General features: G+C 45.5%; 8 protein-coding genes across 8 annotated transcripts; 6 read left to right on the forward strand and 2 right to left on the reverse strand.

The window, feature by feature from the left end:
* The first annotated feature begins 3,892 nt into the window (after positions 1-3,892).
* On the forward strand, positions 3,893-4,812 carry F5J12DRAFT_868679 (uncharacterized protein). Its single transcript, XM_051747086.1, is given in 7 exon segments — positions 3,893-3,932; positions 3,956-3,957; positions 3,981-3,983; positions 3,994-4,034; positions 4,085-4,384; positions 4,438-4,496; positions 4,560-4,812. The coding sequence occupies 3 exon segments, from the start codon at positions 4,365-4,367 to the stop codon at positions 4,778-4,780; spliced, it is 300 nt and encodes a 99-aa protein (XP_051594428.1). The 5' UTR covers positions 3,893-3,932; positions 3,956-3,957; positions 3,981-3,983; positions 3,994-4,034; positions 4,085-4,364; the 3' UTR covers positions 4,781-4,812.
* Positions 4,813-5,260: 448 nt separating this feature from the next.
* On the reverse strand, positions 5,261-6,411 carry F5J12DRAFT_898812 (uncharacterized protein; the record flags this gene model as incomplete). Its single annotated transcript, XM_051748133.1, has 7 exons — positions 5,261-5,418; positions 5,466-5,682; positions 5,734-5,750; positions 5,800-5,978; positions 6,028-6,209; positions 6,256-6,293; positions 6,345-6,411. 7 exons carry the CDS (start codon positions 6,409-6,411, stop codon positions 5,261-5,263), a joined length of 858 nt encoding a protein of 285 aa, XP_051594429.1.
* A 228-nt stretch (positions 6,412-6,639) lies between these two features.
* On the reverse strand, positions 6,640-8,516 carry F5J12DRAFT_787271 (uncharacterized protein; the record flags this gene model as incomplete). Its single annotated transcript, XM_051743613.1, has 6 exons — positions 6,640-6,945; positions 7,112-7,173; positions 7,247-7,628; positions 7,700-7,842; positions 8,078-8,170; positions 8,372-8,516. The coding sequence occupies 6 exons, from the start codon at positions 8,514-8,516 to the stop codon at positions 6,640-6,642; spliced, it is 1,131 nt and encodes a 376-aa protein (XP_051594430.1).
* Positions 8,517-11,332: 2,816 nt separating this feature from the next.
* Positions 11,333-11,677, forward strand: F5J12DRAFT_728874 (uncharacterized protein; the record flags this gene model as incomplete). Its single annotated transcript, XM_051741919.1, has 1 exon — positions 11,333-11,677. A coding segment is annotated over one exon (345 nt), but the record flags the coding sequence as incomplete, so codon positions are not given.
* Positions 11,678-12,948: 1,271 nt separating this feature from the next.
* Positions 12,949-13,399, forward strand: F5J12DRAFT_701255 (uncharacterized protein; the record flags this gene model as incomplete). Its single annotated transcript, XM_051740508.1, has 2 exons — positions 12,949-13,065; positions 13,118-13,399. Coding segments are annotated over 2 exons (399 nt in total), but the record flags the coding sequence as incomplete, so codon positions are not given.
* Positions 13,400-18,309: 4,910 nt separating this feature from the next.
* F5J12DRAFT_728883 (uncharacterized protein) lies at positions 18,310-19,044 on the forward strand (the record flags this gene model as incomplete). Its single annotated transcript, XM_051741921.1, has 2 exons — positions 18,310-18,563; positions 18,873-19,044. 2 exons carry the CDS (start codon positions 18,310-18,312, stop codon positions 19,042-19,044), a joined length of 426 nt encoding a protein of 141 aa, XP_051594433.1.
* A 3-nt stretch (positions 19,045-19,047) lies between these two features.
* On the forward strand, positions 19,048-19,568 carry F5J12DRAFT_709117 (uncharacterized protein; the record flags this gene model as incomplete). Its single annotated transcript, XM_051740611.1, has 3 exons — positions 19,048-19,103; positions 19,159-19,471; positions 19,521-19,568. Coding segments are annotated over 3 exons (417 nt in total), but the record flags the coding sequence as incomplete, so codon positions are not given.
* Positions 19,569-20,021: 453 nt separating this feature from the next.
* F5J12DRAFT_898817 (uncharacterized protein) lies at positions 20,022-21,556 on the forward strand (the record flags this gene model as incomplete). The annotated part of the gene is made up of 6 exons (XM_051748134.1): positions 20,022-20,187; positions 20,234-20,496; positions 20,553-20,658; positions 20,708-20,805; positions 20,868-21,108; positions 21,156-21,556. The coding sequence occupies 6 exons, from the start codon at positions 20,022-20,024 to the stop codon at positions 21,554-21,556; spliced, it is 1,275 nt and encodes a 424-aa protein (XP_051594435.1).
* Between the last annotated feature and the right edge of the window lie 829 nt (positions 21,557-22,385).

The following is a 22,385-nucleotide window of genomic DNA, read 5'->3' on the forward strand; positions in this document are numbered from 1 at the left end:
TGTCTTACAGTAGCTTAGCATACTTACTTGGTCACAGGCCCATCTATATGTTGCAGCATCCTTACCCTCCACAGGCCCTCCCATATGTTGTGGAATTGCATTTACAGGCCCATATGTATGTTGCTCTCACTATAGGCCCTCAGGCCTGTCCATGTGTCATGGCTAATCTATTTAGATGGGCCCATCGTGGGGTCTATATAAGTGTTGGCATTTTGGCATGCAGGCTACCTACATGCTGTGACTAAATGGACTACATGGGGTCTGTTGCTGGACTCCTTGTTCTTTTGGAATCAGATCAGGAGCCAGAAACAAAGAGTAGTCACAAGTAGACTGATTCAGAGACTCACACTCTCCTTGACTACCTCATTGAACACTGGTTGGAACAAGGTGATACAGGCAACTTCAAATCCAGTGTATTTTCTAGTGCCACTGCTGCGATCGCTCCACCTAACTCGCCCCCCACAAGAACTGCTCAGCAGATTCAAAATAAATGGCAATGGGTAAGTGCATCCTCCTCACACTGATAGCCTTGACTGATATTGTTATTAGTTGAAAGGGATCTATAATTCCATTGAAGGCTTCATTCAATGCTCTGGGTCTGGCTCATGGGATGAACATTTTGGTGCCAATATCATCACACCAGCTGAAGAGAATGTATGGAATAGCTACATTGCAACCAATGTACATTGTCCCCTATCATTGAGTGTATCAGTTCATCTAACATGAATACATCAGAGTGGACAATGTATCCTGCCCTATAAAAATGTGGGATGGCCATTTTATGTGAAGATGGCACAGATCACCCCATCAGGAGGGGCACAAGGTGCTAATGCATACACACCATTGGAGGCCCCCTCATCCAACTGGCCCCCAAATTGGCTTGAGGATGAAGATCAAGAAACATGGCTAGGTAACTTCAACAAGCCTTCCAACAGTAACATCAGTAGCATGAACCCAGCTCCTGATCCCTCATATATTGACTTCATGGCTGAATTTCCCACATTTTTTCCCAACCCTTCACACCCTCATCCACTGATTCCATCTGCATCACCCAGCATCTCAGCACCCATTGTGGTCCTGACTCAGGGGGTGGGCACACCGTCAACCAGCATCCCAGCATACCCTCCCTTCCCGATGAAGGGGCTGGGCATGTCTTCAGGGAGCGTCAGTAGGACTGGTAAGGAGAGACACACATTTTCCTCTGGGCCCTATCCAACTTTGTACACTTCTACCCCACCCCCATCGTGTAAACCATCTCATGGGTCTGGTTGGTCATCTGCCCAGTCCTTTGGTCCTCCTAGGAATCAACAGCCAATTCTGCCCAAACTCTCAGCTGGGACTGCAGTGTTTGGTCTGACTGGTGCTGTCAACCACATGACTGATCTCCTCAGTTTGATATACCATGACAGTGCAAATGCAAGTACTGCCTCACCTGCCCCCACTCCCACTGCCACCATCCAGCATGGAGCCACCACCACCAGTTCTATTGACCACCTTCCAAGGTGTTGACCCTTCTGTCCACTGAGGACTCCTCACTACCAGTTGAGGTAGGTGCATTTATGGTGCACACTGTTACTGCAGATGAGAAGAAGGCAATGATGTACACATCCATCACAAATACCACTCTTCGTCAAGCCATTGCCAACCAAGAGTATCAATGATCAATCACTGGTCATCTGCAGGAAGGTGGTGTTGATCAGGGGGGACCACTTTGAATTACAATGTAGCTTCATATACTTTCCATACTGACATGAACCTCTTTCATTTGTTGTTGTAATTCATGCTGTTTTGGATGACTTATCAAGAGTAATTGCTGGAATTAAGTCTTCACATTAAAAAAATGTACATGGAAGGGCAGTAGTTCCTAGGTATATTCCCCACCACTTACTCATCCTCAGCACCATCCACATCCATGTCAGACTTGTCTTCAAGGAGCTCCATGTGTCCCACTGCCTCTCTCTCCCTCAGGATGGCCTGGTAATCAATCCACATTGCCTTGGCAATTTGATCACACAACATGCATGCCTCCAGATGTTCTCCATTGCCTTCCAGTACACTGGGCCCCTCCAACCCATTGCCACCTTGCACACCTGCATCAGATGGAGTGCCAAAGTCTTCTGGAATTTTGCCTTTGAATGGATCATGGATGTGGATGAAATTATGAAGGGCACAAAATGCTGCTGGCAGCTGCACTTGCATCTGGAGATCAAATGGTGGAACTAGTGAAAGGATATGAAAATGATGCTTTATGACACCAAAAATACATTCAATAACATTGCAGGCCATGCATGCCACAAGTTGAACAATTCTTGCTTGTTTGCAGGCCTGCAGTTTTCATCAGTAGGATGGTCAGGGGATCATAAGTGTGATTACTTACCTTACACTAGCATGGCCCCATTCAGCTAAATGGTAGTGTACACCACAGTATGGAACAAGCAACATTCAGTCTGCAGGAAATCCACATCTGCAAGCAAAAACTTTCCTTCAGGAATCCTCAAGTCATGTGTGGTCACATATTTGTAGACACAGGCATCTGCTGCACTGCCCTCCCAGCCTGTAAGAGAGTATATAAACTGTAAGTTGAAATCACATGTGAAGAGACAGTTTTGGGAAACATATCCCTTGTGGTTCCAGTAGTTCAAACATATGTAGGCAGGGGGAGATGCATGGATATGGCTTCCATTGATGGCACCAATAGCATTGCAGAAGTATGGCCAGAATTTTGGGTTGTTTTGGATCTTTGAAGGAACAGTATCACCAGCTGGAAATCAAACATAGTCTGTATAAAAAGGTTGTGTTGCAAGTGTGGTGAGTATCATATGGAAATAACTGGAAACTCCATGCAGTAGTTACATTGGAGGGGTGTTAAATACATACCATGAAATTATATCATTCAATCATTGAAAGTGCTCCCCTACATGCCTGAATGGCAGGCAAGTGATGCATGTATAAATTGGCGTGATGCCTCGGAGAATAGTCGACGAGGTCATCATAGCGAGCGGTATGTTCTGTGAATTCTCGTTCTATATCATGCTCGAATGTGAGGTCAATAATTTCCGGGTGACACAGGCCAGGTGAACGCTACATAGGGATATGCGCCAGAACTGATGTTATGATGTTAGAGTATCTGCGGAGAATTGAGGAACTAAGTTTGCAGTGGAATTAGTGACTCTCTCGAACGCAAGACGACATTGAGAAAAGCGCAGAATACTATCACGAGGAAATAGGAGACTTACGCGTAGCACAGCGGAAATCCTGGGACGATGTGTTATCAGTCGACGATGCTTAAGCTGAGAACCGTGGCATTTCGCGGATCGCAGCGTGTTGGCCCAGCTGCTTGCTATTCAGTGGAGAGTTAGTACAACTCATAAATTCAATCGTGTGCCGACACAGGGCTGCGGGGGAGTCCGAGTGAGGATGGTGGAAGACAAGTCTCTGCACGCTTCGTATGACAATGGTGTTGTAGCGCAGCGGTTCATTCAGGCTGACTTACCTATGGTGTCCACCTCAGATACCAGATGCCTCGGTTACTTCTTGTTTGTTATCCCCAGCCGTTGCTGCCGTTCGGTGATTACGGTTCCACAAGGTCGGTGTGACGCTCTCCACAAGGGGCAAGCAAGACGGAATGGAAAAGGTCGGCGCTCAAACGAGAGAAGTTGGATGAGATGGAAAAGGGAGGCCTCGAAGTCAGGAAGGGGACAGAGACAAGACAACCAGCGAGCTGAGCTGAGCGTGGCTGTGAAAACTGGCAGGGAAACAACATGTGTACAGTGTACACCAGAGACACCTACCACAGCGGGCAAATGCCCTGGGAAACTGCTTCTAAATCCCAATTCTCGTGTTTGATAATCAGTGCCTCAAACTTCCATCAATGTTGGGAATTCGGCGCGACGTTTCCAAGGCGTGTTTATTGACTCCGTTATGCCAGTGGAACACCTATCTCCCCCGCATTTCTGTCTGGCTGGCTGGGACACAGCTTAACGGTGCCACTGGAGCGCTCTTAGACCACGAGGAAAGGCGTCCAATTGTTCATCGTATGGTTTCACTGTTAGGCTTTTCCTCCGTGGCCACTAACCCTTCAAAGGATTCAAACCAGTCTTCTCAATGGATGCTGCCATCATGGGCTGTGCAAATCAACGATCAATCACCCAGTACATGTGGTAGAGTATGTCTAAGTTAATGTGTGCGTATTCATTCAGGTGCATCACCCCACAAATGTCTTCGACGGCAGATTCAGAAGCTATCATTATTGCGTTCATGAACGCCGTACGTCCAGGCTTCGACTACATCGTGGTAACCACTGCTTTCTCTGCCTGTCTGTTTACCCTCTTTGTGGTCCTTATTGCACTCTCAACCAAAGAACAATGCAAATCGTCGACAACTTGTAAGTTGGTGTCCCTCTACTACTGTACGTGATTCATAGAACATCTTTCCTAGGTACTCCGTCAGTTTTTTCCTTTACAACCTCCACGTCCGCACATCGTCGATAAACAGAGGTGAGCATACCACCGTGCGTCTCTGTAGCGGTATGAATAACTCATGCATGTCGTGACATGCAGCGTGCAGCATTGCGGACCGTATCCACCGAATCTTCTATATATCCGTCGCCAATTTTGTCTTCCCTCTCATCTTCAACATTGCACAAATCATCTTTATCACGACTGACCGGATCCCGACCACCGGTGAAGTGCTGCTCTTGATCAACAGCTATGTAACTGTCTTGGGGGTAATGTGCACGACACTATGGTCCTCAGGAGGTCACCCTGAGAATCCTACATAATTTTTCCTTAGTCTTGTTACCAAAAGTCAGAGACCTGGATACTCACTTGTCATCTGGGAAAAGACTGCTGGGCTGGGCTGGCCTCTTGCATGTGAGGACAGCTTGGAAGATTATCCTGATGTAGATCCTATATGATGCTTCATTAGTCTTGTTATCAGACCATAGGAACCAAACCCTACCCCATATTGCAGAGCTGGCATGGGAGGCTTGGATGGGCCAGGCTCTCAAGTGTGCACATTGCTTGGAATTGTTGATGGGTCATGATGTGAATCTTGCACAATGGGGCATGCATCCTGGCATTGATCACATGGTGCAGTTCAACAGTCAGACTGTAAAGCCTTGCAAATGTCAGCAGATACCAGATGTTAAGTAAAGAGCAGAACTTACCTGGGGACCAATAGTATCATGATTTGATGCCTCCATGCAAGGTCACGTCCAAGAGGGAAAAGGGAGTTGTTGCTGCAGTCAGGGTTGTGGCTGTCAAAGGACCTCCATGCCTTGCTGCTGGCAATCCATTTCCTTGAGGGACTTCTGCCACTCTGGATCATCTGAGATCTGCTGCAAAACAGTACCATTGGTAGCTTTGATGAGCATGATCTCACCCTTCAAAGGGTCAGTATCCAAAATATTGATGACCTCTACACAGAACTTCAGCATCCAACTGGATGAATAAAATAGGGAATACCTTTGTTCCAGCACTTAATCTCAATTTCCAGCACATCATCCAGACTATCTTGTTCTTCCTCATCATCAGTTTGCCCATCATACAAAAGACCCAGTTTTCTCTGAAGGTAAGGTACTACAAGTTGACAAAGAGGGCCAGCCTTAAGTTTCTTGTACTCAAAACCAGGGCCTGGTGGAGATACACCATGGGACCAGTTGACAATAGTGAAGTGGCTCTTCTACAAAAACTTGAGAAGCCAGTGCCAGGAAACTTTCTGGGGATTGCCAACTTCAATGCCACATGTGACTGAGCAAAGGATCAAGACAAATGCACATACAGCACAAGAATAACTTACCATGCAGATCTCTCAATGTGGCCAACATCTTCTCCTTCATCATGCTTCCAAATACTCTGCAGTTGCAGTCTCTTGGAGTCTCCTTTGTATGGCAATGTAGTTCCAGTGCAGAACCCACATCTCCAATGGAACTGGTGCCAGCCACCCTGGCATCCACACCATTGCCATTCCTGAGACACCTACAACAATCCAATGAGGTTGAATGAAACATGTGAGAAATAAACTTACTTGAAAATTGTGGTATACTGATCCATGAGTGACCAGACATTGATGCCATTTTCATTGATGAAGTTTCTTATCATCTCAGAGCCTCCAAATATGCCAGAAGTTTGATGTCCTGCAGGGTCCTGTCCAACATATGTTACCACTCCAACTATCTCAATATCCTCGAGATTGGACCACACCTCTGCCTGTGGAATGATCAGAATCAATGGCTGCACAGTTGCAACCACATACCAATCCAGAAAATTGTGTTTTTGCATTGTCCACTCTAGCTGCAATAGATTTGACAGATCAATTAGTCAGTATGGTGGAGGAGCTCTCACTCCACTCATAGACAGCTTTTAACTTTTCCCTCCTTGCCACAAAGTCATCCTTGGGGATGCCTATCATGAGGGTGTTGTACTCCTTTGTAATCAAATTGTTGATTGCATTTCAATTGGCTGGTCAGGACATCAGAGTGGTAGATGTGAGAGGGAGGAAAGCCATACCACCATCTGGTTTGGGCTGTGTGGCCCAATACCACAAGTGGAAGAGGTTTGCCTCATTAATTTTGGTATGAGAAGCCTTAATACTAAATCCCACAGCAACGAGTATGTCATGTGTAGACCGCCCATGCCATCAGCCAAGTTCTTCTGCCATCATCTTGATGTCCTTCGCAAAAGCACATATTTTGTCTGACACTGCTGTGGACAGATTCCCTGGCTTCTTGAGGTTCAGGAGTTGGGTGTCATGGTCACTGTGGTTTGCAGCATCAATGTCCTTGGCATCTATAGCCCTACCTTTTCCCTTCTTCTGAAGTCTAGTATAGATCAGGCCACCTTCTTGGCAAGGATGGACAACATCCCCTACAGGATGGGCAGAGTCATCAGACTTGTACATGGGTGGCAAGGACAGGGGAAGTGGGGACTGGGCACAAGGAATAGTCTGAGCATTGCAAGCATGTGCATCATCATCATCTAGGAGTCAACATGTCAACACAAGGCAGATGTGTATATAGATGGTAACAGAACAGGATCACAATAATTCTTTATCTATATAACAACCAAGGGAATGATGGGTGGCAGAAAATGGTCATGAGTATCCAAAGCACCAAGCTTTGAAACACAAGTGGGCACCAAGCCCACCATTGCATGACCAGAGAGGCACCAAACCCTGAAATCAAAAGAAATGAGAATTATCTGAAAAAAATGTGAGAGAATGAGGGATATGAAATGGAAAAACCTACCATGGGAGTCACTTGAGCTCTCCATCTTGTTGTCATTCTCATTCTCATTGTAATCAGAACCCTTGTCGTCATCATCACTACCAGGCAGCTGGTCATCTGCTTTCTCGCTACTGGATGGCTGATCATCCTTGTTCTCATTACTGGAAGGCTGGTCATCCTTGTTTTCATTGTTGTCAGGATTCTCCTCCATCTCCTCCATTGCAGAGTCCTCATCATGGATTTGGTTGTCCAGGTGCAGGGAAGGGGAAGGGAGCATTGGGGTGTTCACAATGGAAGGATGAGGTGTCAAGGAGCATCTTCTATCTCTCAGGCCAAACATGTGCTCTTCCCAGCCTTTGGGAGGCTGGACTGTGTGCTGTGGTTTCAGTTTGCCAATCATATCCTTCAGAGTAGATTGCCATGAGCAGAAAATGACATTAAAGTAATGGATGAGAAATATACTACAAGACATACCTCTGAGTGTTGCACTCCATTGTTAGAGACAACAGCACCACCTTTTTTTACTTGTTTGGAAACTGGGGCATTTTGTGAGGACAGAATCCTTTGGTTGCAAAGAATGCAAGTGTTCAAGTTGGCAATGGAGTCCCTTGAAGGCTCTGGGATATCAGCAGAGTGGGGCATGGTTGTGTATTTAAGGTCAGAGCACATCAAGCCAAGATGAACCACATGGGAAAAAATATCCATCTAGAACATGTTGTCTCGGCATGCAAAGTTCTGGATATCACATCAGCAAGGACATATGAAACCATGAAAAGAGGACATGATGTAAGGGGGATGAAGGAAAAGCACGCAGGAAAGAAGTGGTTGTAATGCATAGCAAGGATGACACACCTATTAAAATGGAAACATATGGGTGGAATTCCAATCGAAATCCAGAACGGTGGTATTCCATCTGCGCAACCCAGAAAGTGGGTTTCCTCAGGACTGAAAAACCACAAGAGTTCATCAGTATCCAGCAATAGAGAAAGGAATGGGCTTACTAGACAGAAAATGAATTGTTCAAGCCCCTAAGGGTGGTCACCAATGAGAGCAGGGTCGACACAGTCCAATAGATGCAGTCCCTTTCACACAATTGATAGCCAAATCAAGCATATAATGTAGACCAAACATTGGAGGTATGATGACCTTTGGGTGAAGTTGTTGCTGAAATGAATCTCTGGTACTGAGCAACGAGGGTCATTGTTGTCCATGCAATTGATTGTTGGATCGACACCAAGACCACCCTTGAAGGCCCCAAGCCTTCAGGGGCTGTCAAGGGCACCAAGCCCATGACATTTAGCAGAGAGATGCTCCAAGCATTCCGCTGCTAAGTGGTAGAGCTTGAATGGTAGAAATTTATGAAGGATGGAAAGTGCCAAGTTGTGACTTGCCTCACAGTCAGGCTGCCATATGCAATATGTGGCCTCAGGATTTATACTTTGTAGAAATTAATTGGAGACCACTGTGAGAAATACTTGCCAACAGATAATACAATAGCTGCTAGTCTTTACATGGATATGGTAAAAAAAATTCCAGTGGGAGTATGCACACAGTCATCTGCTAGATATGGAACCCTTGCTTCATGATCTGGGTGGCTGCAGACAAGAATAGTGGAGGGATCAGTTGAGTTAGGTGGCATTATATGTATCAATACTGGTGGTGTGGGAAATTCTGTGTAAATGGGGATCGAGGGGGATAAGGTGGCAGGTGTACACTCTTCATGGGACAACAATCCTGAAACCCCCAGACTTGATGGGCATAATGCTGCTGTGGGGTATGTGGGTTGTGAGCCAGATGACCCTATGAAGGCTTCAATATGATCAGTCCAGAAATGTCACTTAAGAACATACTCACCTTCAGCACAAGATCTTAGTAACAAAGCACTTGCTAGCATTTCAGCATCTGCTGCATTCAATTTGAGGTTTCCAATCAGAGTAATTAGAGTGCCTGTGCCAAAATGTATTAGTTGTCAGGAGTTAGTTGGAAAAACATGTACTAAGGTTGCTAGAGCTTATATCCAATCCAGTACTGGGCGAAGGTATTTCAGACATGGTGGGTCAGGGAATGGGAAGGAAAGGCTGGAGAGTGAATGTGCAGAGAATTGTAAGTATGATGGCAGATCTCCAGCAGAAGGCTACCTCATTCCCTTTCCCCATTTGTCAGAAGCCATTGTGGGAAAACCAGAAGTTTGACCATGATGAATCATGCACTGAGATGTGACATAACTCTTTGTAATATCCTGGAGGAAGTAGCAGAAATTGATGGATAAGATACACTGAAAAGCTAACCACATACCCACATTAGAACTTCGCATGGTTGATCATGAGGCAACCTGGAGAAAATTTGTAGTAGAAAGGAGAGCTTGAGATCATCAATCAGAATCGCTGCCCTTGAAGGTAACATCACACCAAGTCTCTGATACTGTAGAGGAACACACCACATATTCAATTGGCAGGGATAGATATGAACAGATGTGTTGCTAACTCAAATCTTTGGGACTAAAAGGTGAGGGGAGAACTGCACTATCATCTATGTGATTGATCACTGAATCTGTACCAAGGGTAGATGAGTGGGGAGACAAGGGCATCGCTATAGAAGGCATATACTGGCCAGGCAGAACAATGGAGTGCAGCTGGAGGTGGGGAGAATGATGGACCTAGTACACATAGTATGCGCTGGTAAATGGGTCAGTAGACTGTGAAGCATAATGATGCATAACTTAAGTCGAAAGCACTGACCCGCAAAACCTTCATTAATGTTGCTGAAAGATGAGGGTCAGTCTTGACTGTTGTCATGCAATTGATCATCGGATCCACTGGACACCAAGACTGCCCTTGAAGGCTCCAAGCTTTCAAGGCTGTCAAGGGCACTGAGCCCCTGACATATGGTAGAGGAACGCACCGAGTGTTCCCCCAATACCATGCAGACAGCATACAGAAGATGAGAGTGTTGCTAAGTACTAGCTACAGGTGGTGTGAATGTTTGTTTCGGCTGTGATGATGTAACAATTGTGCAGTTGTGAAATGACATGTTAAAATTCTGTCATTCATCAAAACTTTAGTCACATTGGTAAAAGTGGCCAAATCTATTAACAAAGTAGCAATGGTGCACTAGTACTTGTAACTAGGACTTGCTATAAGTAGCTTATCAACATGTCATTACTGTAATGCATGAATGTATCTCCCATGAATATTACAATAGGCAGTCCAGAACATTGAGGAATGAAATATGGAACACAAAACTTATATCTAATCACCCAATTATTTGACAATTTAGAGCCTAGACTCAATGTCTTCCTTGAGCATGCTGTAAGTCAGGCATTGCATTCATTTGTGGTGCAGGTCACATGCACAGCAGTACCCATAATATTTCTCACTACTACTAGTAAGTGCTACCTACTACTTTGAGTTGCTGATGCCCCTCCATATAAACCAATTCAGTGCAAGGTAAGTTTCCCTCTATCTTTTCCATCTTACTTTTCCAGATGGCCCAGTTGCTCTTTCCATGAATGTTTGGAGCGTTCATCTGTCAGGTCTTGGGGGTTTGGTGCCTGCAAGTTCTTGATAGGCTTGGGGCCTATCAAGAGTTATCCTCGCAGTTTCTGGGGCATTTCTTCATCAAAACTCAGGCATTAACATAGTCTATATGCATGCAGACTCAATACACCAATCATTGTCACCTCTTTGTCAAGAAGACATTTTTTGAAAGTAAGTTTTTATTCTCTTTTATTCATACTTTTCTTTCAAACATCTGGTCAACTTATGCTGTACTCAGAGCCAAATGTTCAGAGCATTTGTCTGCCAAGTGCTCTGGGGTTTGGTGCCTTGCAAGTTCTCAATAGGCTTGGGGCCTATCAAGTGCAACATTCTCATTTTGTTTCAGTTACACTGGCCTTAATGCTGCATGATTCATTTTTTTCTCCCCTCATCATCATCTCTGTCAATTTAAGTAAGTACTGACTGACTTCTTTTGTTTCCAGGATGAATGTAGCTAGTGTTTGCCCTTATGAATTATCATTGTACAACCACCCTGGCAATGGTGTGTTCTTGCTGTCCCTAACTCAGCTCAAATTGATTATTGTTATTTTCAGGGAGATGGGGTGCATTTGATGTGTGCATCCTAGCAAAGTGTGATGACCACTGGATCACATCACCAAATGCTGACTATGTTCCCCAACCCTTCATCTTCGATGGAGAAACAATCACACCCCTATGTGATGGATGGTTTGGCCATATAGACTGTTTTCAATGGCCACAGTTGTTCACAGAATGCTACACATGGAGTCTGTGTGTCCCCCGGAAAGTGGCCTATGGAGATGACCCAATGTGGAAGTGGCTGTGGTGGAACATTACCCAGTCAGCAGAGGATTTTGTGCTGGAAAGAGGGTCTGCCTTCAAAGTTGGCAGGATTCATGCTGACAAGTGGAAGTCAATGGAGACTGTTTATAATTGACTAGATGAATGTTTGCAAGATTGGCTAAAGAAGCACCCCCACTATGAAGGTCCTCTGAGACCTGATTTGTGGCTGGGGTCATGTTGGTGATGTCTCCTGCATCTGAAGGCATGATTTTTTTCTGGTTCAGATTTCATTAATTAAAATTTTCTCTAGCAACTCCCATTTACATTTCAAGACACAGTCATATTGGTTGCTTTTTGTCAACACCTCCTCCTAGACATCTTTGGCATGCTAGAATATCTGGACACAGACCTTGACCCTGCTATGGGCACTTTCATTGATTCATTTGACTGCTGGATTGGGGCATTCATGACAGACCCTGACATTTGCCAGCACCTTTTCGAAATATGTGTGCCTGTCTGGATGGTCTGGAAACCCGATCATGTACCCCCAGACATGCAAGTGTTGAAGACTGTTGAGATTATGCACCCTCATGACATAGTCATGGATCCTGAGGTTTTTGAGGTTGGGCAGATGCTGAAATGGCACAGCACCTGGTACCACCCTGGTGAATCACACCACAGGCACACTTGACAAGGCCCAGTGATTGGGCTCGAGCAATTTGCAGCTCCCTGGCCAGAACCACCATGCACCAGCAGTGGTGTGGCCTTGACTCCCACAAGCATGGGTCCCACGGCTTCCAGTGCTCCAGGTTCCAGTGGTGCAAGTTCAAGTATGGGAGCTGTTAGGACAGGCAGGGCTCGAAAACATAATCAGCTATGTATGTATCCTATTCATTTTGTCTTAGTGTGTTTAACATTTTGCTCAGATCCCCCTGTGGGCTCAAGAGGAGCCAAGCCATCGGTCATTCTGAATCCCGAACTGTGGGAAGACCTCGGCAATCCAGCTATTCCCCCTACTATTTCTGCATGGCATGCTGCCCTGAAGGACATGAATAAGGATGCAAAAAGGGTTAGTCCCAATGTGCCCAAGGTAGCTTACTTCTTTCCCAGCCCAAGTCTGTTTGTGAGGGGCAAGTCCTCCAATTGCTGGCAGAGGTACCTGAGGAATTGGCTAGTCTCTTGAGCAGGTTGGATCACTTGTCTTTCTGCCTCGGATGTGTCTCCTGTTATCCCTCAGTCCTGGTGGGATTTCCTGAACACAATTCCCAAGCAGATTTCATCCACACTTTCTGGTGACTGACTATGTGAATCTGCCACCCTCTTTGGTCCTGAGCTTGACACAACATACCTAGCCATGTACAATTCTGGGATATTTCAATTTCCCTTGCAGACCTCACTACCATCAATCAGATGACAAAAAGCAAGATTTTATGGGATTTATATGAACACAACTTCTGGTTTGAGTTGGTTGCTCTTGACCATGTGATGATGCCTAGCTTGTGGTCAAATTTGGATTCAGAGCAGCTCGATCACATCCAGCAGGTATGTACAATTTTACCTCACCAGGAATGTGCTGTTTCTGAACTCTATGCAGATTTTCCCTGGTGATTTGGAACTCACCATGTGTGCTGAGCCTTTCCCTCAGCAAAATCAAGGCCTCGGCGCATCTGACTTTCAATTGGAACAGGAGTATGTAGAGAAGCTCTGGGCATTACTTGCTGTATGGCCAGGATGCCCCTCAGACTTGGCAGAGCCAATTATGCCATTAGCATCATTGTCACATGTCTGGGCAATGGAAAAGAAGTTGGCTATATTTTATGTACAGTTGTTCTTTGATACTTTTGGTCATCTGCCCCTTCTTCCCCACCTTATTCCAACTGCACTGCATGGTTATGGTTCAAATAGTCAGTAACCTCCTTCATCATTCCCCGATACCATTTTTACTCTGTACATTTCCCAAATGATATTTGTAGCACACTGCAATTGCAATCTCATTTTGTTCATTGCACACTTGCTCTGTCTCTTTCCCCATCACCCTTGCTAGTCATGTGCAAAGGTCAGTTCACTTTTCTACACTGGAGGCTAACTATTGGAGACATGCTGGTGGCATCTTGGGGTTGCCTTCCAGCAACCAGGATTCAGTGTCCTGGTCACAGTCCTGTAACTTGGTGTTGCAGGATCATTGTCTACCACTAACTTGCCTAGACAGTTTATGCATCTGACTGAATTTCATAGATGTCTTTTCATCAACCAAAACAGCTTACTAGGCATGGTCCCTCTGTACAAGTTACTGCCCTGATGAACCAGATTCCTGACTCGCTCCATGCAGATGATCTCGTGGTCCTTGTTGACCATCAGACTGCTGAACCTTCACACTGTGTTCCCAGAACTGCAGGGCTTTACCTTCCTGTTGAGCACTTGCTCACCTTACCTGGCCATTGCACTTTCACACAACACCCCAGTGATTCCTCTGACCCACACATCTGACACTGCTCTGCTTCAAGCGCTGCTTGCCTGTTAGAGCCTTCTGTGGGTAGTGAATGTGACCTCTCCCATGATGCTGCTTTTGACCACTTAACTGATGGGCTACATATTAGCCAAGACCCACTCTTGTCACCATCTAGGAATGCCAAAAAAAAAATGAAGCTGTGGCAGCAGTGGTCACACACTGTCATCCCTTCCCTCCTTCAGCCATACCTTGCATATCAACAACTATCCAACCACTCCTGGAATCCTGTTGACTATGAACTGCTGACATGTGGTTGTCACCAGACTTGAAAACTGAGAGTCATTTGCATTAGTGGCATTCAAAATAAATCTGAGTCAAACAAATTTGGCCCAGGAATCAGTGTGAGCATGGCAAGCAGGTCCAGTGCATGTGGTTTAATTCAAGCTCCGCTTAAAAATGCCTCCCCATCGTCCATGCACAAGATGCTCTGCATGCCTGCAAGCAAGACAGATGACTATGATGGCATCGACTCCCCCTCAGATTCCAGCCAGAAATGCAGGTTCTAATCCTCCTTTCCCTTCTCAAGTTATATCCCCACCCCAAAATACGATCTCTACGTCCCAGGGAGGGAAGCCAAAGACCAGGGGATCCAAGTCCCAGGCTACTGGCTCTCACAAGCAAATGATGACTACCCTGGGAGGTCCTCCGCAGGAATCAAGGGAAACCAATTTCTGGGAACGATATCCCCACCTCACTAGCACACTCCTGAGCTGGCTCTTGCAACATCCTGCCAATTGTGCCGTCCTATTCAGCAGCGCTAAGCAGCGAAGTGCACAAGAAGGCTCTGCTTCCCTTGGAAAGCCCCATGGGCAAACAAAGAAAGAAATTCATGCTGTCATTGCAAAGGTGCTTTTTGTGAATGATCCAGAATATTGCAGTGGGTATGAGATGCAGCCGGAGAAGTTCAATATGAGTGTCTATGCATGCCTTGCAACGTATGTCTTTATCTAATGATGGGAGATGGCATAACTCAATGGTCAATGCAGGTTAAAGAAGAGATATCGAGAGCAACTTGATCGTTTCAAGTCCACTGGTGGTGGGATCATTCCTGGTGATGCGAGGTATCCAAACCTGCTGGGTGAGTCTGTTAGATCGTGTTCCCATTTGGTCCCACTGATGATCTGGTTTCAGTTGATGCCATTGTGCATGTCCCTTGGTTCAAGGAATGTGATCAAATGTGGAGGGGAATTCCATCAATTGACACCCAACTGCAAAACTCTACTCCTGGCCTCAATCATGCTGGCAATTTTCTTGTGATTATTCAACCCGATTCCCCCTCTGTACCCCCCCCCCCCTCCCTCTGGTACTTCCCAGTCTGTGCCAGATTTGTTTGGAGAGTGTGATGATGATGAGACCATGGTCCAGCAGATGGAACATCCAGGTTTTCCTGGTGTCATCACTGATGATGACCGCATGTGTATGGATGAGGAGGAAGAGGAGGCTGGTGGCAATGAAACAAGAGGGCATGATATCGACAAAGAAGAATGTGACGATGACTGGATGCATGATTCTTCCCTCCTGACAGCAGGCCCAAGCCAATCAAATACTTTTTTGCCGGTGGTCCCATCTTTTGCTAAGGCAAGTTACCAATATCTCCTAAGTGGTCACACTGTACAAAAACTAACATGAACAATCTAGTCTTTCAGTGGCCCAAGTGACTTTCATAATTGGCAACCTAATCCTCCTGCTATGAAGCACAAGACACCATCCTGGGAAAATCGCAGTACATTCCACTCTTCCCCATACCCCAAGTGTGTCCCATCATCAACTTCAATGGTCACATCAATGTCATCACCACTGTCTATCGTCACTAAGAGTCATGGCCACAGTCCTGGTTCTGTGGCATTGGGGGGAAGCTCAGGAAATGCAAGATCTGTCTCCAAGCTCGAGGTCATGCTAGCAGAGAAGTTGCAAGGACTTTCAGGGGATACTTCTGACCAAGAATACCAGATCGCTCTTCTCAAGAATGAACGTCACATTGCAAAATATAACATGCACATGTGTATGAAGGAGATTGAGCATGATGAGTGCAAGCATCAGTGTGAACGTAGTGAAGCTGACAAGATCCACCATCGCATACTGAAGATGCAGAACCATGACATCCAGCTCTGCAAGCTGGATGCAGAGGCATTTTCTAGGGAATCTGAGGTCCTCAAGCTCAAGCTCAAGCTTGCAGAGATCGAGGCTCAGAAGGCCCTCACTGCTGGTGGCCAAGCATCGTCCTCTGCTACTCCTACATCATCGATAATTACTCCTGCAGATCTTCCTCTGTCCCTTACCTGATGTCGCTTGTAGGATGAACAAGTATGTTTTATCCATTTGTCCAAGTTGTCACCATCACCCTTTGTTTTTTTTACAAAATGCAAAATGTATTCAGATTCATATCCCTCTCTCCATGATCAACCTCTCCATTAAGTGCACATGGAATTGTTGTCCTACTGATCCTGGTTCTAGGGCCAGCAGCATATCATTGTCATTCCCTTCATCAGGCTCCCCTTCCCTCATTGCCCAATCCATCATCCCTTGCCCCAACTCTTCACAGTGCCTTTCTTCAAATTGCACAACCATATTGTGCAGGATAAAGCAACATGTTATCCAGTACACAGCCAGATCCATATTCTCTGGTTTGTTACCAATTTTGATATGGAGTTCTCTCAGTGACTGAAACTGGCCTTTCAAGGCCACAAATGCATGCTCTACCCTGACTTGAATCTTCTGAATTGTCAAGGATGTGCCATGGAACACTTGGTAAGTATGTACCTTTGAAACATAACAATTATATGTGTTCTGATGCTTTGTCAATTTCCCCCCTTGTGGCTTTTTAAACAGCACAACACACCACTTCTCCGAGGGATATGCTGTATCAGCCCAAGTCCAGTGTCTGTGTGGCATAACACCGATTGGATCCTTGAAGATCCACATTCCCTGAAATGCATATGCATCATGGACACTCCCCAGATTCCCCAGCACATAATCAACAATGGCCAAGTTGTGTGGCATTATTACAACCTGCATGCCTGTAAGTTGTCTGTTTCTGCACGACATCATACTCACCTACCTGACAGTTTAGTGAGAAATTTGATTTGTGGTCATAGTAGCTGTCAGTGAATGACTTCAGTCGCACATAAAGGTTAACAATTGTTCCATCCACAGCAAAAACTCCATTTCTCCAAGACCAGCAAGTTCGTGACTCTGCAAATTCTCGTGCACACCTCAGTTCTGGGGATCACACATCTGGCACATAAATGAAGTTGTCGTGCTTGTCCAGCAGTGCTGCCATTACCTGGTGAGTACAATTGATGACTGTTCCGACACTAATGCCTGCCCACTGGGCAGCATCCTCAGGTGAAGATGCATTACAGTAGTGCCCCACACAGAAAAGGAAAATTGCGAGTTGAATGGCCACAGGTAATTGTTTGTTGTTTGACTTGTTCAAAAATATGTAGTGGTCACTAATTTGGTCTAAAATGTCATCAAATATCACAGGATTGGCACGCAATTTTTTCCAGAACAAGAGTGGTCAGTGGATAGCAAAATGATCAAGGAGTGGCAGTTGAGATGCACACATCATTGGTACGCCTGGTTGCTTGAAGACTCATGCCATGTGGACCTCATCATAGAGCACCCAAATGGTCTGCAGCGCTGCTGTATATGGAGCAGTTATCCTCTTCACAGAATGGAGTGAGCTGAGGGACGAGGACGACGAGGCAGACATGGATGAAATTGGAGATGAGATCATCAGGGACAAGGGTTTGGACAAGACACCTGCCCAGCCACCACCTGACATGCTAGAACTGGAGCCATTGTTGTTGGCCCCCATGTAAGTCCCCAGCTGCTGCAACTGCACTTCCGGTGACCCTGACTGCTGCATTGCCCAGGACCCCTAGGGCCCCTTGACGAGCAGACTTATGGACCACTGTGGCAGAAGGAGGACAGTGTTACCTACTCATATCTAATACCATATCCGAGCTGCCCCCTACAAATATCACTCATGAGTGAATGTTCAAACTTAGATGTTGAATATAAAAAGACATGATGTCATGCTGTGTAGCACAGCACTCCAAAAATGCAAAGTGAGCAGAGGTTTAAAAAATCGGAACTTGAAATTTGTCAAAGTTGCAGCTGAAGTTTCTGCTAGGGTTTAGTGCCAAACTCAGCCAACTCAGCTAGGGTTTAGCACCAAAATCACTCCAACTCAGTTTATTTTGAGCACCACTATTGATTTCAATGGTGAGATTTCTGTGTTCTTCATCATTTTTCTCTGCTTAGATGCATTCATGGCAGCTCTGCAATCAGTTGATCTGGCTGTCTGTCCTTGTGCACCTGCAGCCCTCCAACTCCTTTGGATGGGCTACTTCCCCTGTGCCCCACTGGGGCCAACACTTGCTGTTAGCCTACAGCTTCTCAGCTTTGTCCAACAACTCTTCATGCACATACCTCCAAACACTTCAGCATGGTGTGAGTCCCTTGAGGCATACCTTGCAGCTATGGGTTATGAGGTGGACACAAAGATATGGAATTGTCATGTTTTGTATCATTACCCCATTTTTTCCACTTTGTAAAACATACATTACTGCCATAGTGACTGCAGTACAGATGACTCTGCTATGTAGGTAGTATATCTTAATCTGATGCATGACTATTTCATGGTTATAAGTGCATGCATGTGTGACATGTTCTGTTTCTTGGGACTGCTGTAGCATTATATTGATAGGGTAGGATGTTTGTTGGTATTGTTTGTGGTGATGTTGCTATATTATTAATGCATAGTTTGGTTGTTCTTCTCAGTCATGGATCATTGCTGATGATACTTGCAGGAGGGTATATGCTGGAGGTTCAGTAATGCATATCACTGGTATTGTATTCTGGAAACATCCCTTGATGAATATGTCCAACAACAACTGCAAGAATCTGCTAGTCCACCATCAAACATCCCCTCTGCAATCCCATTGCCAAGCTCCCCAGACAAAGATGTCCTCAGTTCAAAGATGAGGCCATCAGAATACCTATGACAGCATTGTCCTCTATGCTTTGGTGGCCAGAGCTGGCAGAGCAATAATAGTGAACATGGGTATGTCACTTGGTGGATATAGTTTTGTCAACTGCTAAAATTTCCTTTGTTGTAGCTTTTCTGATGTTGATGCAATTGTTTGCATTGATGCTTGTTTTACTCAGAAGCACAGAAGTGGGCATCCAGATGATCCAGTAAACCCTACAGCTACAGTCTTTCTTTCACAAGAAGATATTTGTGCTATGGAGCATGAGGTTAATGAGTTGTCAAAGTCAAAGTCTTCAACCCAAAGGAGGAGTGGACAGCCTTTGAAAAAGAATTATCTTGGTGATGGGGAGGATGAGTTTGAAGAGGGAATGAGGATAACAATGTCAGTGCTGAAGGGTTGTAATGAGTCCTTTACTGCAGCTGATGAGAGGCACCAGAAAGTGAGTCTTAATCATTTATTCTGACTCCATTGGTCTGATGGCAGTGTAGGCAAGTACCCAGTTCTTTTCAGATACTGGTGTCATGGCCCTATTCTGTCATCATGATCATGTCATTTACCTTGCAAATATGACTTCAGCTGGGGAGAGGCAACATTATGCACTTGCCCTCATCAAATCTCTTTTTGGCCATCTCCCAGATAATTTTCATATTGGGCTATTATATGACATAGGTTGTCAACTGGAACAGAGCTGCAGGAAGTGGGGTTTTCTCAAGTCATTTCTGCCATGTATTTCTTTTGCCATCTCAGTATTTCATGCCTTTGGTCATCAATGGGCATGTCAGCTTATCTATCACCCCTGAAAATGCGAAGGATTTGGGCTATCTGATGGAGAGGGATGTGAGTGTTTTTGGAGTTCAATCAAAGGGCTGATACCATCTCTTCATGTTTCTGGGGTATGTGTGCAGTATGCCACATCTGTTTCAAGCTAACATATTATTCAGTATCATCAACACCTCTTTGTTATTGACTTCCAGGTGTGCCACCCAGACATGAAGAGTCTCACTGGTTTGGGCCAGTGGCTTTTGCATTGCTGGAATCATTGCCAAGAACAGAAGGCTGCTGCAAACAGAGGCCTAAGGAGATGTGGAGTTGATATCCCAACTCTTCAAGCTGAATGGGTTGCCCAAGTCTCTGCACAGACAAAGCCAGCTCCTTGTAAGCTGCTGATATAAATAATGACTCCTGCTCACCATCAAATTAGGTCACAGCTCTAAAGCTGCTGAGAATATGATATTCCAAATCATGGCAACTCAGAAATCATTGGCAAATTATGAGGCCAAGCTAGAAGTGCTGGAGAAAGATCTTCTCCATGGGGTTGCTGACATGACAAGCTTGAATATCCAAATTGTAGAGTGTCATCAAAAGGTTAAGTGTTTTAAAGAAGCTTTGCAGAACCAGAGGGCAACCCTAGGCATAAATGGGCATTCAAATCTTGCTAGTATCCAAAAGAGTGCTTATCTTCAAGTTAGTGGCAGTGTATATTCTACATGGTTTCATCTAATTGAGACCATGTTCCATAGCTTCGCATGCATGCATTAGCAATCAAGAACCATATCAGAGATTGTCTGCACCAACAAAAGTTTGAGTTGGAAAGACTGGAACACTCATATCAGCAGACTCTCAGTGGTAAGAGGTCATCATTCATGAATACCCTTGTATTTGACTTGCCTTGAAGAACAAAGACTTCAAAACCACACAGAAGCATCTGTGAAGCAACAAGAACCAGGAATAGCCAAGCTTGCCAGTAGCTACAATAATCTGTGTCTGCAAATTGTAGGCCTCATACACAAGGGAAAAGCTCCTCAGGGGTCAATAGCCCCACTCCTGATTCCAAGGGACTCTTTGTTAAACTGGATGTGGATGATGATATTTGGCAGGATATTGGCCTTGGGGATGATTCAGATGGGTTACTACTCCCATGGTTAGCTGATGAAAAAGTGTGCTCAGGGATCAGATCACTCCTTGAGCTGAGGTGTTGTGAAGAAGAGGAAAGGTGCCTGTTGCAGGAAAGAAGAGCTTTGACAGAGTGGTTTTCTGAAGAGTGGGGTCATGTGCAGAAAACCAGACAGAGTGCTGGTAAGAGACATGTGTCATTGCATTACCATGACTAACACACATTGCAGATGTTGATCTTGCATATGAACTTGACTGCAGAGCATTGAGACTAGCAGGTCCATGCATCTTGTGGAAGAGGCCACTTAGAGGCTATCCTGGAACACCTAATGAGAACTGGGGTGCAAGTGATGAAGAACTGCACAGCATGGTGCAGGGTGGTCATGTTATATATATTGATAGTGATAATGAGGAGAGGTTTGATGGATTGGAGTCAGAGGGTGAAGAGGATGAGGATGAAGTGATGGATGATGAGTTGCTATGTGTTGCTGAAGAATTTGCCCTGGCAGATGAATATCACCAACAAAGTGATATGCCATTGGAAGAATTCTGTTGGGGAGAAGAATGGGAGAATGACCTACTGGATATGGATCCACCATCATCTCCAAGTAAAAGAGTTCAATACAGATAAGGGTGATAGAGACATATTATAATCTATTTGGTGTGTTTAAATAGAAATTTTTTTGAGCATCATGTTTGCAAGACATATGCATGGGTAAAATGTAGAATGATCCCACTGGTTGGCAGAGGGGTAGGTGGGATGTCCCACTGCTTGACAGAGAGGGGGTGGGATGTCCCAATGTAGCCTTAGGGGCTGTTGTGGGACATCCCACTGCTTGCCAAAGGGGAGGGTGGGACATCCCAATGTAGCATTAGAGGCTGCTGTGGGACATCCCACTGCTTGCCAGAAGGGGGGAGGGATGTCCCAATGTAGCCTTAGAGGCTGTTGTGGGACATCCCACTGCTTGGCAAAGGGGAGGGTGGGATGTCCCAATTTAGCCTTAGAGGCTGTTGTGGGACATCCCACTGCTTGCCTAAGGGGAGGGTGGGACATCCCAATGTAGCCTTAGAGGCTGCTGTGGGACATCCCACTGCTTTCCAGAAGGGGGGTGGGATGTCCCAATGTAGCCTTAGAGGGTATTGTGGGACATCCCACTGGGTGACAAAGGGGAGGGTGGGATGCCCCACACCAGTCTCAGAAGGGGGACAGTGGGATGTCCCAACTTAGCCTAAGAGGCTGTTGTGGGATATCCCACTGGCTGCTGGAGAGTGGGGTGGAATGTCAATATAACCCAAGAGGGTGTTCTGGGACATAGCCTCAGCTAGTGTTGCTGTGGCTCAGCTCCAAAGGCTGACCTGCTCAACAACAAGCAGCTTAGTCACTATGACAACTATTACCAAATGTAGCCTTGGGTTGCCACATACCAAATCCACAATAATTATTTTAATACTCAATAATA

Source organism: Pisolithus orientalis (assembly GCF_024613125.1).
Source record: "Pisolithus orientalis strain OTSU chromosome Unknown F5J12scaffold_97, whole genome shotgun sequence".
NCBI lineage: Eukaryota > Fungi > Basidiomycota > Agaricomycetes > Boletales > Pisolithaceae > Pisolithus > Pisolithus orientalis.